The sequence below is a fragment of the Myotis nattereri genome (assembly GCF_964212035.1).
Source record: "Myotis nattereri genome assembly, chromosome: 3".
Taxonomy (NCBI): Eukaryota; Metazoa; Chordata; class Mammalia; order Chiroptera; family Vespertilionidae; genus Myotis; species Myotis nattereri.
Window position 1 is genome coordinate 165,968,473 of NC_138077.1, and position 16,023 is coordinate 165,984,495.

At 38.1% G+C, this 16,023-nt stretch overlaps 1 protein-coding gene across 8 annotated transcripts in view; it reads right to left on the bottom strand.

The window, feature by feature from the left end:
• SRSF11 (serine and arginine rich splicing factor 11) overlaps positions 1 to 16,023 on the bottom strand; it is a 50,823-nt gene that overhangs the window by 14,781 nt on the left and 20,019 nt on the right. For 6 of the 8 annotated variants that reach the window (XM_081085900.1, XM_081085897.1, XM_081085901.1 and 3 more), the window contains exons 4-8: positions 13,599 to 13,708; positions 11,640 to 11,732; positions 9,582 to 9,631; positions 8,058 to 8,185; positions 6,132 to 6,213 (exon numbers count right to left, since the gene is read on the bottom strand). In XM_081085900.1, the coding sequence (XP_080942026.1) occupies positions 6,132 to 6,213; positions 8,058 to 8,185; positions 9,582 to 9,631; positions 11,640 to 11,732; positions 13,599 to 13,708 (463 nt within the window). Of the gene's footprint in view, positions 1 to 6,131; positions 6,214 to 8,057; positions 8,186 to 9,581; positions 9,632 to 11,639; positions 11,733 to 13,598; positions 13,709 to 14,004; positions 15,287 to 16,023 lie in introns of those variants that run through there. The other 2 variants (XM_081085903.1, XM_081085902.1) reach the window with 1 other exon arrangement.

The window sequence follows — 16,023 nt, forward strand, 5'->3', positions numbered from 1 at the left end:
CGTCCATGGGCTGTGCATAACCTATCTAATAATAGACAAACATGGTAATTGACCATATCTTCGCTACGCCTCCCATGGGATAATCACCATGATATGCAAATTAACCGCCAACAAAGATGGCAGCTAATTTGCATACTGCAGGCAGGGCGGGACAGCGCCATTCCGCCTGCCCTGCTGCCTTCCGGGCCTGCTATCTGCGACCTGACCCGGGGCGGCTGGGCAGGGCAGCAGCGATCGGCCAGCCCGCCTGGGCGTCCCATGTGCGACCAACGTGGGGCAGCAGCGATCGGCCAGCCCACCTACCTGGGTGTCCTGTATGCGACCTGACTAGGGCGACCCATGTGCGACCCGATCCAGGGTGGGGCAGGATTGGCCCTGCCGTGTGCAAGACCTGGGGAGTCGGTGCAGGCACCAAGGGTTCAGGCCTGCCATCTGCCACCCGGGAAGTGGGCCTAACCCAGCAGGTGGTTATCTCCCGAGGGGTCCTAGACTGTGAGAGGGCACAAGTGGGGTTAAGGGACACCTCCCTCCCCTGCCAGCGCACAAATTTTTGTGCACCGGGCTTCTAGTAGTATATAAGTTCTTTGATTTATCTCTTTTCTGTCACACACCCTCTGATGTATGTCAGTATGTTCCATGTTTCCATGGCAGGGACTTATTTTGTTGGTCAATTCATTTTGATTCTACAATCCTTTTAGCTAAGTTGAATCACATTTTTCCTGCTTCTGAATGTATATAGAAAAAATATAGATGCAGAAAAGAAAACCATATGCCCATTCTTACACAGGATTTTTCCTAAACAAAGTGATTAATAATAGTTTTTAAAAAGCCAATAAACAGAAGTACCACATCAATCTATTTATTATAAGGTCCTGAAACAGTTATCTTTCAAGAATAATGTACAACAGAGCCATTTTAACACACTAGTTTATATGAGCTTTTAAAAATCACAAAAATAGAGACTTGTATATAATGTATCTAAGTAAAAAAACTTATTGAAAGAAATGGCCAATTTTATATGCTAGGATGCTTAAGATATTAAAAGCTATAATAATTATCTGTTATGAAGTGTTATTGCAAGTGTCCAAAACACTTTGTTCAAGGAAATACATGCTTCACTGTTATTTCCCATTAATCATACATATCAAAGTAATTCAAATTAAATGTTGAGAGCCCTGGGATGTACTTGGTACTATATGTAAAAAACATAGGTTCTCCTTTTTAAGTGTTAAAACTAAGCTTATAGGAGCACTGACCTGAAAGATAATGGAATTCTAAGTAGTATCAACATTGCATGTAAGAACAAAGAAAAAGGGGTCCCTCAAGTGGAAATGAAGGTATCAGAAAGAGCATTAGGTAGAAAGGAACATCAAGAGTAAAAACTTGAAAGCATAAAGAAAATGATTATATTCAGGTAAGCAGTGCTTTGGTTAACTGTTTTGGAGTGGTAAATGACAAGTGTGAAAAGAAGAACTAGGTTGAATAGTAAAAAAACCCCTGAATGCCACTCTAAGGTTTAACACCTTCAGGCAATAGGGAACTTCTCAAGGTTTAATAGGTTGTGATATAATTCTAATTTAGGTTTTTAATAGACATCTCTAGGAAGAATAAAACAGGGTGGGGGAAGATAGGTAAAGGAAATCAGACAGTTATACCACATGTTAATATTCTGCTATGGACTGATTGTTTGTGTCCCTCCCAAAATTCTTATGCAAAGCTTAATCTCCAATGTGATATTTTAATGTGGGGTCTTAGGGAGGTAATTAGGTCAAAAGGGTGCAGCTTTCATGATTAAGAGTAATGTCCTTTTTGAAAGAGATCTTAGAGACCCCTTGGCCCATTACAATACGAGGACACAGCAAAAAGATAGTACAGTATAAATAATAGGTCCTCATTAGACACCAAATTTGCTGGCACCTCAATCTTGGACTTCTCAGCTTCGAGACCAGTCACAAACAAATCTCTATTGGTTATAAGCCACCCAGTTTATAGTATTCTGAGTAGAGGAAGACACTGGATGAGAAATGACTTGATAATGTCATGGGGTCCATGAGGCCAAAATTATTTTCAAAATAGTAAGACTATTTGCCTTTTTAACTGTGCTGACATTTGCACTAATGGTAAAAGTGCTGGCATCACCTTAGCACAAACAAAGGCAGTGGCAACTGAACTGCCCTAGTAGTCACTGTATTCTTCACAGGCATTTGTAGTAAGTACTAGCAGTAAAAGAAGAAATAAAAATGTCACTCCCCATATGGATGTGCACTGACCACCAGGGGACAGCTCCTGCATTGAGCGTCTGCCCCCTGGTGGACAGTGCATATCATAGCAACCGGCCATTCTACCGTTCAGTCAATTTACATATTAGCCTTTTATTATTATTACTAGAAGCCCGTTGCATGAAGATTCATGCAATAGGCCTTCCTTCCCCTGGCTGCTGGCAACGGTTTTCCTCCGGCATCCGGGACCCAGACCTTTAGTCCTGCCACAGCGAGGCTTGGCTTCTCCACTGCAGCTGCAGCGGAGAAACCAAGCCTCTTCAGTCTTCGCTCTGCGCCTGCATATGCAAATTAACTGCCATCTTTGGTTAATTTGCACAGTCGCGATGATTGGCTGGTGGGCGTAGCAGAGTGACACCAATTTGCATGCTTCTCTTTTATTAGTGTAGATATAGAATGTCCCTATTTCCCCCCTTTTGCCCCCTCTACCCAGCTCTTGCCCCCCACTTCTCTCTGGCTATCACCATACTGTTGTCTGTGTCCATGGATTGTGCATATATTTTCTTTGGCTAATCCCTTCTTTAAATTTTTATTTTCAGATAAGTGCTAATAATTGCATTATTATATATTCTCTATTATATTACTTAGAATTAACACATTTTTTAATTGAACCCTTGTAAATTTTAGCACAATTTAATAAATTATGCTAGAAGCAATTAGGAGATTTATCATGTAATGCAGATACATTTCAATTAATATTTTATTAATTTTTAATATTTTAATTTGAAATAATCTCATACATGTAAAAAAAACCCTATAAAATACTACAGCATATATTCTTTTTAAAATATATTTTATTGATTTTTTACAGAGAGGAAGGGAGAGAGATAGTCAGAAACATCGATGAGAGAGAAACATCAACCAGCCGCCTCCTGCACATCTCCCACTGGGGATGTGCCCGCAACCCAGGTACATGCCCTTGACCGGAATCGAACCCGGGATCCTTCAGTCCACAGGCCGACGCTCTATCCACTGAGCCAAACCGGTTTCGGCAATACTACAGCATATTATATGTACCCTTCACCCAATTTCTTAGGTGTTAATAATTTAAACATAACCATTATACAACTAACAGAATTTGGAATATATTTTTCTTATAATCTCTTTAATGTTACTTAAGCCATTTACTTTGTTTCTGTTAATCTTCACCCAAGGATATCTTTCGATTAAATTTTAGAGAAAGGGAAAGGGAGAGACACATTGATTGGTTGCCTTCTGCACATGCTCTGATAGGGACTGGTGATCAAGCCAGCAACTGCGGTACATGCCCTTGACTGGAATCGAACCTGGGACCCTTCAGTCCAATGGCTAATGCTCTATCGACTGAGCAAAACAGGCTGCAGCTTAATTCATTTACTTTTAATCTATATGTATCTTTATATTTAAAGTGGGTTTTGTTTTTGATTCAGCCTCATTATCTGTCTTTATTTGGTGCATTTATGCTACTGACTTTCAGAGTGCTTACTGATAGAGTTACTGCTATATTTGGTGGCTTCTGGGGCTTGCGGGGCCGGCCTGCCTAGGGCCCAGGACTGGATTGGGTCCCGAGTGGCAGGCAAGCGGCTTCTGGGGTTGCCCACGGGGGCCTGGATGGTGGCTCGTGCTGTCCCGCCTGCCTGCAGTATGCATATTAGCTGCCATCTTTGTTGGTGGTTAATTTGCATATCTCGCTGATTAGCCAATGGGAGGCATAGTGAAGGTATGGTCAATTACCATGTTTGGATATTACTAGAGAGGATACTGTAAATGGGAGATGGCGATGTAACCACGAAACGACATATGTTGAGTCCTACATAACCCGAGGACTGCCTGTATAAAGTTCTGAGCTTTTAAGAGAAAATTTTGGAAAACTTGAACCCGCCATTTTGAACTGACAGCATTTTCTAATGAGATTTGTGGTGGTAGCACCAAATGCCATTTTTGTTGTCATATAACAAAACATGTCAACATTTGAAAACTTGCATAAAGCAATGAATTGATTATTTTGCAAATTGCCAACACACAATTTTACAAAAGTATGCTTGGGAAAAAGATTCATTCAAAGTTTAAGAGGGTACGAAAGGTTCATTTATGGTTTCAGATTCCCTACTGCAGCTATCTTTTAAGAAACTATCACAGGTCAAGTTTTGGTGGTATATCAAACACTAGTTGCAGTTTACCTGGAGAAAAGTACAGCTTTTTCCTTTTCCAACGATGTTTTTGTGAAGCCAGATTTTCTCCCTCTCTCCCTCTCTCTCTCTCTCTCTCTCTCTCTCTCTCTCTCTCTCTCTCTCTCTCTATGTATGTGTGTGTATATATACATAGTTTTTAATCCTCACCTGAGGATATTTTTTCCCATTGATCTGTAGAGAGTGTGTGGAAGGAAGGGAGGAGAGAAGGAGAGAGGGAGAGGGAGAGACATCAACATTGACATTGATGTGAGAGACACATCGACTGGTTGCCTCTCACTTGCACTCAGACCAAGGCTAGGGATCAAACCTGTAACTAAGGTACAAGTCCTTGACTGGGAATCAAACTTGTGACCTTTTGGCTTGCTGGCTGATGCTCTAACCACCGAGGAAAACCAATCAGGGCAGATTTTGTCTATACAACCAAAATTTATTGAATGTAGAATCTTGTGTGTCTATATTATAAATGTTAAAGAGATTTGCAAAAAGTACAACAGTCACTCTTCTAATTTTTTCTTTAAAAAGGTTAGTTTTGCTTGGCTGGTGTGCCTCAGTGGTTGAATGTCAACCTATGAACCAGGAGATCATGGTGAGATTCTTGATCAGGGCACATGCCCAGGTTAAGGGCTCCATCCCCAGTAGAGGGCGGGAAAGAGGCAGCCAATCGATGATTCTCATTATTGATGTTTCCATTTCTCTCCCTCTCCCTTCCTCTCTGAAATCAATAAAAAAAAACATATTTTTAGAAAGTTAGTAGTTTCTAAGTTGTGTTAACATGAATGGGTTTACTGTCATTTTTAAATTTTAATATGGCCACCCATCTGGTTTGGCTCAGTGGACAGAGTGTTGGCCTGCGGACTGAGGGGTCCCAGGTTTGATTCCGGCCAAGGGCACATGCCCAGGTTGTGGGCTTGATCCCCAGTGGGGGGTGTGCATGAGGCAGCCAATCAATGATTCTCTCCTCATGTTTCTATCTCTCCCTTCCTCCCTGAAATCAATAAAGATATATTTAAAAAAAAAATTTTTTTTAATATGGCCTACATTAATAGCTATGATCAATATAATCAAACACTATTTGGGGTTCTCATATTTTCTATTAAGTATAAAGAGGTCCTAATACCAGCAAGTTTGAGATCTACTGGTTTAGCAAACCTTACAAATTTATACAGGGATGTCATGTGGAAAAGGCAATAAATTTATTTAGTCTTACTCTAGATATGATAAAAAGTTATAGAATCATTTAATTTATCCAGTAATACAAAAAACAATCTCAAAAGAACAGCAAGTGGTGTCATTTGCAAATATTCATGCATTAGAGAATCAATCTATAGGTTGCATGATGACCTTCCAACTTAAGTCTTAGGAGAGACTAGTGAAAAGCAAAACTAGAATTCAAGTCCAAGTTTCAAGTAAGGGTCTTCCCATAGTACTAATTTAGTGCTCAAGTCCCAGTGCCTTTCTCCTGCCCCTGAATGTTTTTGGGTTTTAAAGTACCAATCACCTACTTACCCATACCTTTTTTCCATTTATGCATGTGTGAACGATTATTTACATACTCTGCTAACAGGATTGGTTACTAAAACACAGTTTAACCACAAGATGCAAGGTGAAGAGTAAATTATGAAGGATGTGGCATACCGAATTCATCTTTGTACAACTGAATACCAAAAGCAATCTATCTAACCTGTGTCTAGAAGATGAAGGAGTCCTCCTCCTCCTAGAGCGTGATCTTGATCTTGAGTGCCTTCGTTTTTCTTCTTTTTTATCTGGATTTAAAAGAAAATAAATCTGGATTTTAAAACCATCAAATAGATTAATCTGATTCAGGAATTAATGTAATCCCATTTAGGAATTGGGTAAGAATTCCATCATCTTAATTTTCAGCATTTACATAAATTCCTTAAATATTATAAGTGATCATTTTACAATCAAAACTTTGAAGCTTACTGAAGTGACACAAATTATCCAGGGTTTTGATAGATTCAAATTAGACTTCTGATTTTGGCTAGCCAAATGGACAATTTCATTTTCTAGACTCAGGAGTCTGATAAGTGTTGTTCATAAAATAATCTATGAAGAGTTATCTTTTTCACCCTTTATTCTTTAAAGTTTTATAAACAAGGAGTCCCCTTTTCCACTCCCAGGTACTACTTTCACAAATTTCACTACATTTCACTGAGATTAATACGTTAAACCTTTGGCCCATGAGCAAACATTCTAACCACTGAGAAAACCAGCCAGAGCCTCATAATCTGTCTTTCCTCTTCCTCACCAATGTTTAACTGTGTAGAGGAAATAGATCTAGACTGATTTGTCCCATTTCCTAGTTTTTAAATAACACATAACAAGAGAAATAAAGCCATTACACTTATGAGCAATCATCTCAGTGAGAATGAGTCCTCTTTCACACTCACAGCCTTTCATTAACAGAATTCAAATTACTGTTAATGTCATTATTAATAATTTAAAAAACAGTGGAGAGATAAAATTCATACAGAAACCACTTTTAGTCATTCTGATTATAAGTTTTCACTGAACACAATTACAGCACGGTGTTCTAGCTTTGGTGTCAGTGATCCAGTTGTGTACTGAAAGTATCAGGTCCTGTTTGACATGTTACCTTGGGATAACGTTTTGTTAAATGAGGTAACACACATAAAGCACTTAGTATTAACTCATCCAATATTGTATATAAATTATTTTTCAAAAGCTCTACCTACTAAAAATTCTTCCTACTTACTAAGAAGTAACAGTGAAAAATAAAACACTATTTAATGGGGGAATCAAAGATTGAAACACAGGCCAACAGTAGGATAACCATTCATTTCATCTCAAAAGATAATCTGCAAAAAATAAGGTCTGCTTTTCTTTAAACAAATGGCATCAACAGAAGCATCATCTCTTGGTCAAATAAAAGACTAAAATCAATTAGGCTATCCCCATATAACAAACATGAATGATAAAAAACAACCCCAAACTATAAATTAAAAAACAAACAAAAAAAATCACACTAATTATTAGATAATCCTAGGCCAGCAGTGGGCAAACTACAGGCCCGCGGGCCGGATTTTGGCCCGTTTGAAATAAATAAAACTAAAAAAAAAAAAAAAAAGACCGTACCCATTTATGTAATGATGTTTACTTTGAATTTATATTAGTTCACACAAACACTCCATCCATGCTTTTGTTCTGGCCCTCCGGTCCAGTTTAAGAACCCATTGTGGCCCTTGAGTCAAAAAGTTTGCCCACCCCTGTCCTAGGCTCTACTAACATTTAGGAATGGATCATTTGAAGCAGGGGTGGTGCCTGTCCTGTATGGTGAAGGATGTTTAGCAATATCCCTGACCCTCTGCCCACGAGATACATTTGGTACCAGCACAACAACTAAGTGTCTCTAAATATTTCCAAGTATGTCTGGGTGTCAACTCCAACCAGTCCCCCCCACACCCCTACTGAAAATCACTCCACTAAATGATCTTCTATCAGAATTTGAAAAAATTAAAAAATGACTAGAGTATTAAGTCAAAAACTTTTCAAACTAATGCACTAATCATATTTGCAAACAATCATGTAGTTTAATATTCAATACAAGTGCATTAACATATTTTACCTGGTTCTATGGCAGCAGATATTAGGGACTGTGCTTCTCGTACTCTCTTCATGGCTTCCTCTATTTCTTTACTAGAGGTATCTGATTTCAGACTTGGTGAAACAAGACCAGCAGCTACATGATTCAACCTGGAACAGAACCAAGAATTGAGATAGGAAACATTTTAAAATGCACAACAGCATTTCAAGTAAATACGTTGCATATAACATTTTAGTAAGACATTCCTTCGGAAAAAAGGGGAGGATTCCTTTTTTTTTTTTTTTTTTTGGTAAAACCATACATAAGCACCCTTTTGAATATTTAAATGCCACCTGCATTTTAAAGACTCAGGATATCTGAAATAAGAAAAATGCCTTCTTAAACCTGAATGAACATTCATCCAATTTCCATAAACACATTTTGTGAAATGCTAGTACATGGAAATATGCTAATGCTAAAGATTTTTGAATAATGGAACTTTTCTTCATATGACTCAAAAACTTTCTACATCATAATTCTGTTGGGGAAGAGCATTTTAAGTTTGTGGAAGAAACTGGGGCAGAGGCTGATGGCACAACCAAGTTACTCATGAAATTCCTGATCGGAAAGGCTAAAGATACACTTTCAAAGGGTTTATACATGTGAGAAAAAATTAGACACCAAATTTAGGACAGTAGTCATTTGTGGGGAGAGTGGGAAATGTAACTAAAAATGGGTACACAGGCAATTTCAACTTTATTGATATTTCATTTTATAAGCTGGGTGACAGGTACCCGCTTGAACTTTATCTCGTTTTTAAGAAAAAAGTCCACAAAGTACTACAGCGAAATAATCCTGTCTTCCCTTTTCCCATACTCTTCCACTTATTGATAGTGACTTCCACCAAGGAGAAAAAGGTTTCAGTTCAAATTTAACATACTGACAAATTACAATGAAAGTAACTATGACTTTGTTTTATGTATACCAAGTAGGAAATAGAAAAGTGACAGCATGAAGAGAACTTTTCAAAGCACTTAAAAGATGTTGGCCATTATTATGGTGACATATGCCAGTCCTTGGCTCTAGGATTGTTTTTCCCTCATTTATGTCTCCTAACTCCTATTCATCCCCTAGGGCTTAGCTTCTCTGATCTTCAAACTAAGTTCTTGTAATAAGTTCTTTCCATAGCACCCATGTACTTCATCTAGTTGGATCCACATGCTTTAAATAACATCTCCCTTCCAAACTAGTGTATAAATGCTATAAAGATACAACTTTATAGTAGGCATTCAATATGTACTTTAAACGAATCAACTAAAAATAGTGTTTAGCTCTTTCCCCATTATTTTGGTATAAGTTATTTACAATTATTTTGAAATACTCAAATTACACTAAGACAAAATCCTCTTATTGATGGACTCAACACTGGATTTTTCTGTTTCTAGAAAACTGAATTACGTATTGCATGCCTTGAGATAACTTTCTTTTTAGCTATCAAAACACTGTTCTCTAGACATTCAAATACTATATCCATATCATCAATGGAAACACAGAAAAAAACCTTACTTGGGATCAACAGTACTCATAAGCTTCAGCAACTGATCTGCAGCAAGAGACTAAAAAAAAAACAAACCACAAAATATAACAACAGTGAGAATACATGAAGCAATAATGATTTCCTTTTATTTTTCTCAGGATGTTGAAATGTCCTAGGAGACCCTGGCAAACCTACAAAAAGTAACATACCAGGCACATCAATGACCAACAGAAATACAATGCCAGTTGAATGTCAGTTAAGTTTTCCAGTAGCCACATTAAAAAATAAAACAAAAAACAGATGACATTAGTTACTACAGTACTGATTGGATACTCAAAGGTGCTTTATCCAAGTTAAATATCCTAGAGGCCCGGTGCATGAAATTCCTGCACTGGGGGGGGGTGGGGGGGGGTGGGGTGGGGTGGGGGGGGGGGAGGAGGAGGGAAGAGGGTGTCCTCTCAGCTCGGCCTGCGCCCTTTCACAGTCTGGGAGCCCTCGGGGGATGTCCGACTGACATGGATGGGGAACAGGCTCCCACCACCGCCGCTGTGCTCGCCAGCCATGAGCTCGGCTTCTGGCTGAGCGGTGCTCCCCCCGTGAAAGTGCACTGACCACCAGGGGGCAGCTCCTGCATTGAGCGTCTGCCCCCTGATGGTCAGTGCATGTCATAGTGACTGGTCGTTCCGCCGCTGGACCAAAACTGGCTCTCCGACATCACCTGATGTGTCCCAGATTGTGAGAGGGCACAGGCCAGGCCGAGGGACCCCACTGGTGCATGATTGCGGCTGGGGAGGGACCGCAGGAGGGCTCCAGGGTGTGTCTGGCCTGTCTTGCTCAGTCCCAAATGGCTGGACCCCAGCAGCAAGCTAACCTACCAGTTGGAGCATAATAAAAGCCTGATATGCTAAGTGTCCGGTCACCCAGTTGGCTGTTCAACCAATCAAAGTAAAATATGCTAATGATATGCTAAGACCGCTCAACCATTCACTATGATATGCACTGACCACCAGGGGGCAGATGCTCTGACTGGTAGGTTAGCTTGTTGCTGGGGTCTGGCCGATAGGGACTGAACGAGATGGTCTGGACATACCCTGGATCCCTCTCGCGGCCCCTCCCCGGCTGGCCAACCTCCTATGAATTCGTGCACCAGGCCTCTAGTGAAGATTATAAAACTGAACAATCTGCTTTTTATAGAAAAACTAGAGGCCCAGTGAACGAAATTCATGCACTGGTAGGGTCCCTAGCCGCTGCCCGTTTCCAGCCAGGGCTTCCCTCCCTTCCCCTAGCTGCCTGCAGCAGCTACCGGCCAGGGCCTCCCTCCCTTCCCTTGGCCAGCCCTGTCCCCACCCCCTGGTCATACTCCTGGAAGAACTCAGGTTGAGGGGACAATTTGCATATGCTTTTATTATACAGGATTACCTCCTGCTTATTTAAGACTTTATGACGGAAAGTAATGCTTAAAAGAAACATGTAAAACACAACTCAAAGTACTTAGCCAATATAATAAATCAAAATATTTTCACAAAGGATGTCCAAAAAGGTTCAGCCAAATTACAATGCGAGAAAATTTCCAAGTGAGCAAATGACAGAAAAAAAAAAAAGTCTCCATAACATATGATGTGTTAAATTTCTGTGAAACTACTCTCTACTTTCAACTATGTAAAATGAAAAACTTTTGCCTTGGCCAGGTGGCTTAATTGGTTGGAGCACTGTTCTGTATACCAAAAAAAGTTGCAGGTTCGATTTGTGGTCAGGGCGCATAACCTAGGTTGCAGGCTGGATCCCTGATTAGGGTGCGCACAGGAGGCAACTGAGTGATGTTTCTCTCTCTCTAAAAGTCAACAACAAAAAATCCTTGGATGAGGACTAAAAAAATAAAATAAAATTATATAAAGTAAAATTCTTTAATGGGTTAATAGGCTAATAATGCAGTGATCTTTTAAATCTTTTTAACAAGACTATATGAGAAAAAATACTACACCATAGTAATTAGTTATCTTCCACTGTTTAAATGCCCAGTAGTAGTTATAAATAAAATAAAGTCTTTAATTACAATGAGCTCAAAGTTGAAGGGTATTGAATTATACCTGAGAGTTCAAGTTTGCTCCAGGAAGCCCAAGTGCAGCAAGGGCAGGATCAAGAGTAGGAGCTCCCAAAGCAGCCAATGGAACAGCGCCAATCTGTGAAATTACAAATTTTATTTAAAATTTCATTTGTTCCTTATAGTGTGTGTGTGTGTGTGTGTGTGTGTGTGTGAGAGAGAGAGAGAGAGAGAGAGAGAGAGAGAGAGAGAGAGAGAGAGATGTGTGTGTGGAGGTTGTCACCTTATTTTGCCCTCTAAAGGGCAAAGAACTAAGTTTAAGTCCATAGGCTATGTGCTGTCTGTTGCAACTACTTGACTTTACCATTATAACCTGAAAAAAGGCATATACAACAAACAAATGGACATAGTTTGCCTACTTCTGGCCTCATTTTCCACCTGTCATTACAGCACATTTATCCCTACAATAAGAATTTAGGGGAAAAATTTCAATACATTTTTGTGCCAATCAAAAATATTTCTCTTAGCTCCAAATCCAGTTCTTTGCCCTGTTTTGTGATATTGAAGATAGCATTTCTCCATTGACAGATGGAATCTTAAAAGCTTTATCTACTGGGGGATAAGAACTGGAATGACATTGTAAAATGGATTTTTCTTCCTTGTTTCTATGCTCCCTTTTTGATTGTTACTGTAGCACCATATGAAATACCCAGTGGCCTTTACCTCTCAGAAAGTTGCAGAGCCATCTTCTTGGGCAACTACCTAACAAGTTCTGTGGCACTCTGGGAAACTTCTCTAGCATACAACCCTTTCAAAGGTCTGAATCTTATGCGAGGAGCGTTGCAAAGCCCTTTCATCTAAATGTGTTTTTTCCCCTTGTACTCTTTCTTCTTCAGCCCTAGAAGTAATGGTTGCTTCCTATATCTGCAATTTATGTATTCTTACAGTTCCCTTAGTAAGGTCCAGTTACAAGTTACTAATTCCTTATACTAAACTCTCACTGTTCAAATTACTGTGTGATTATGTCTCCTGTCCAATATAATTCTGACTAATCAATAATTTAAGATACAAACCACACAAAATCTTATAGCTCTGAAGGCAGTTTGACCTTCTCTATAAAAGTTCTCCTAGCTTCCAATTAATTTTTAATAAATATAAGGTTCCAAATTTTCTGTGATTTAACTATTTACTAGTAAGTACAGTTAAAAAACTGTGTTAATACTATTATATAAGCTATTTTGGCTTTTACACAATTTTATACATCAAAGTTGTCTACAAATTTCTCAAGGTCCACATTTTATATGGGACAAAGTCATACTCATAAAAGCTGGGAATTCCTGATCTCATTCTCCTTCATAATACATACTGTTCACTAAACAGTTAACTAAACTATTTGGACAGGCAAAATAATTTAATAAAAAGAATGTTGTTATAAAGTTCTAGTTGAGGCTCTATCATTTGCTTTATCTGTGAAACCACTGACCAGTTACAGTCTTTCTGAGTTGTTTCAATACATAACATTTAAAGAACCTTTTGCCTCTATAATGATATGCTTTTTATATTACCAAGTAAATTTTTCTCCAACTTGAATATTTTATTCCCCATATCAAATATATATCCACAAATACATTTTTATTTCAAGACACCTACTTAATTCAAACCCCCCAGTTAAGAGCAAAAGATTAAAAAACATTGGTAAAGAAACAAGTCTGAAATTCACCTTTATTTTTTTTCCTGGTTAAAACAAACTATGCTCCACGAAATTTTTTTTCACATTACTGAGTTATTCTGAATCAGTGGCAAAACCAATGTAACAGATATTCTTAAAATGCAAACTTCTAAGAGATTCTCTTTAGGATTTACGATTGCAATAGCCTTTAATATCATAAACAATGGTATCATTCTGTGAACTAGAATCACAATACTTAAAAAGCTCAAATATGTTTAGCTTTATCCACAATTCTGTGTTCCTTTCTATCCTTTAAGATTTCAATAGAGCTAGTACCTGGGTAAGTGGGTTAGGAGTAGGCAGGAGTCCACCACCAGGCAGAAGACCTGCCACTGCATTAGCTGGTGCCAACAGAGACAAAGCCTTAGTCTCATCAGGAATAACTCCTGCAGAGAAACATCCTTGCATTAGAACACACCCTTTTGCAAGACAGAAAACACACAAAAACACCCAGAAAATGTCTCCCTGATACACCACCTGAGTTTGTTGAAAGTACTTATGTTCGCTAAAATATAAAGCTTGATTTCTATTATTATTTATCATTAACTTTATGTCAGAATGAAACTTCAATGTGTGAAAGTTTGTTTCCTTTTTTTTCTCTACAAATGGTTAAGTTTCTAGAGTAAAAAAAAATAGCACAATACACACTACTTTTTTGTTAACACTGCCAAGATTTCATCACCTGTACTCGATTTTTAAGTCATGAACCAAACGTAAGCAAGCACAGTCGGTTCTCCAGGGGTGTGCTCTCAACTTTCAAAAGCTGTTTTATGAACAACGACTCGTGTCGGCTGCTTCACTATAAAGCACACAGAAAAATCAAGATACACAAGACAAAAAAAGTTTGATTTAGGGGTTAATAATATGGTACAGTTACTATGATTTTCTTTTACACCTACCATACAAATTTTGTAAAAATTAAGAGAAGGAAAGTATGTAAAGGAAATATTCTGTTGGAATCAAGTGTAGGGCTTTTGCTGACTCATGAAAATGAATGTTTCTGAAGGTCTCTGAATACACACTGGATGTGTGTGAGGGAGTAAGAGAGAGAAAGAGAGAGAGAGAGAGACAGAAGGGGTAAAATAACATGGCACATTCCTTACCTGTACAGTAAAATGCTTTATATTCCAGCATGTGCCATGCTAACCATACCAAAAAATGCTGCTATACAGTGTGAGTTCAAAAGCTAACTTAAGCAAACTCCTAAAGTCGAAAACAACATGTATATCTGTTTTTAAAGCCTAAACTGTGTATTCAGATAACATCTAAGGGTCCTAAGACAAATATTTATGTACACAATTTAAATTCTATCCAACAGCAAAAGCCCTATACAGATGGATTAATCTGTTAATGTGCCCAAGCCCCCAAAATGAGAGTTCAATAATACAATTAAACTATATATTTGCAAATACCAGTAGTATTTCTGTAATACATATTAAGAAACTGCATCTCATCATAAAACATACAATATGTACAGGGCACTTAAGAGAAACTGGATAAGCTGCAGAAGAAAACTGTTGGGTGGTATTTTCAGCAGGGCCTGGTATATAGTTCAGGCTGAACCAGGGAAAAGAACTGTAAAACACAACAACAAAAAAGAAAAACCACTGTTAAATAAAGGTAATGGTTCCTTCCACCTATACTGAGAAGTGCCGATAATATAAACAAATGTATACTACACAGCACTGTTATCTTGCTTGTGTCAGAGCTGTCATCAATTTAGATACCCAGAGTTATGGAGGGGGGATGGGGAGGGAGAAGATCATTTAGATATAGGGCATTAATGCATCAATATTAACAAACCTACAAAGATTATGGGATAATCTTGCATGCAAAATTATGTCTCAAGAGGATAATATTAAATATCAACATCTTATTCAAATTAGTGCATTTGCAACATTTCTGGCAAACTACAATCCTCTTGAATTTATTGTGAGACACCTGATAGAAGATCTGCATCCATTAAAAAAAAGTCATGCATCTGATCCTCTGATTAAAAAAAGACTATTTGAAAATAAAACTACAATTTAAAAATAGCAATGAGGCCCCTCACCAGTTAATTTTCATGCGTCAAGAGTATTTTTTTTACTGCTGCTTTGATAGAACCATGAAATACTGCATGAATGTGTAGAAATGAAAGAAAAAGAAACAGACAAAAGAAACAAACATTAACCAAGGAACCTAAATAACCCCCAAATCCATTACTATTAAGAGCTCCTTCCAAATCCAGCTCAGTTTTACCAATTAAAGATTATTCCTTACCGTATACTTTGTGTCTATTGTTCTAAAACATGATCAAGAAGCAACACCAAAGTGTCAAAGCTAAAACTAGGGTGAATGGTGACAAATGGATTGAGTACATCAGTTATTTAGTGGAGATAACATTAATACAGCATACCATACCATTATTAAATACACTAAAAATAGATTCCAGAACTAAGTATTTTGGTAATTCCACATACACTCCTAAATATTTCACTTCTGAAATAGATTCAGAAAAATTACCATAGTCTAAAAATATTTATAAAAGCCAATTATATGATGATATACTGTATTATGTCCAGGGCTCGGGAACTATGATATAAAACTTAGCCAATAAGAATTATTTAAATTTAAAGGCTAATGTTTTGTACGTTACTCACATGATTTGACCCTTGTTCCAAAAACTATCATCTATATTTTACTTATTCTAAATTTGAAT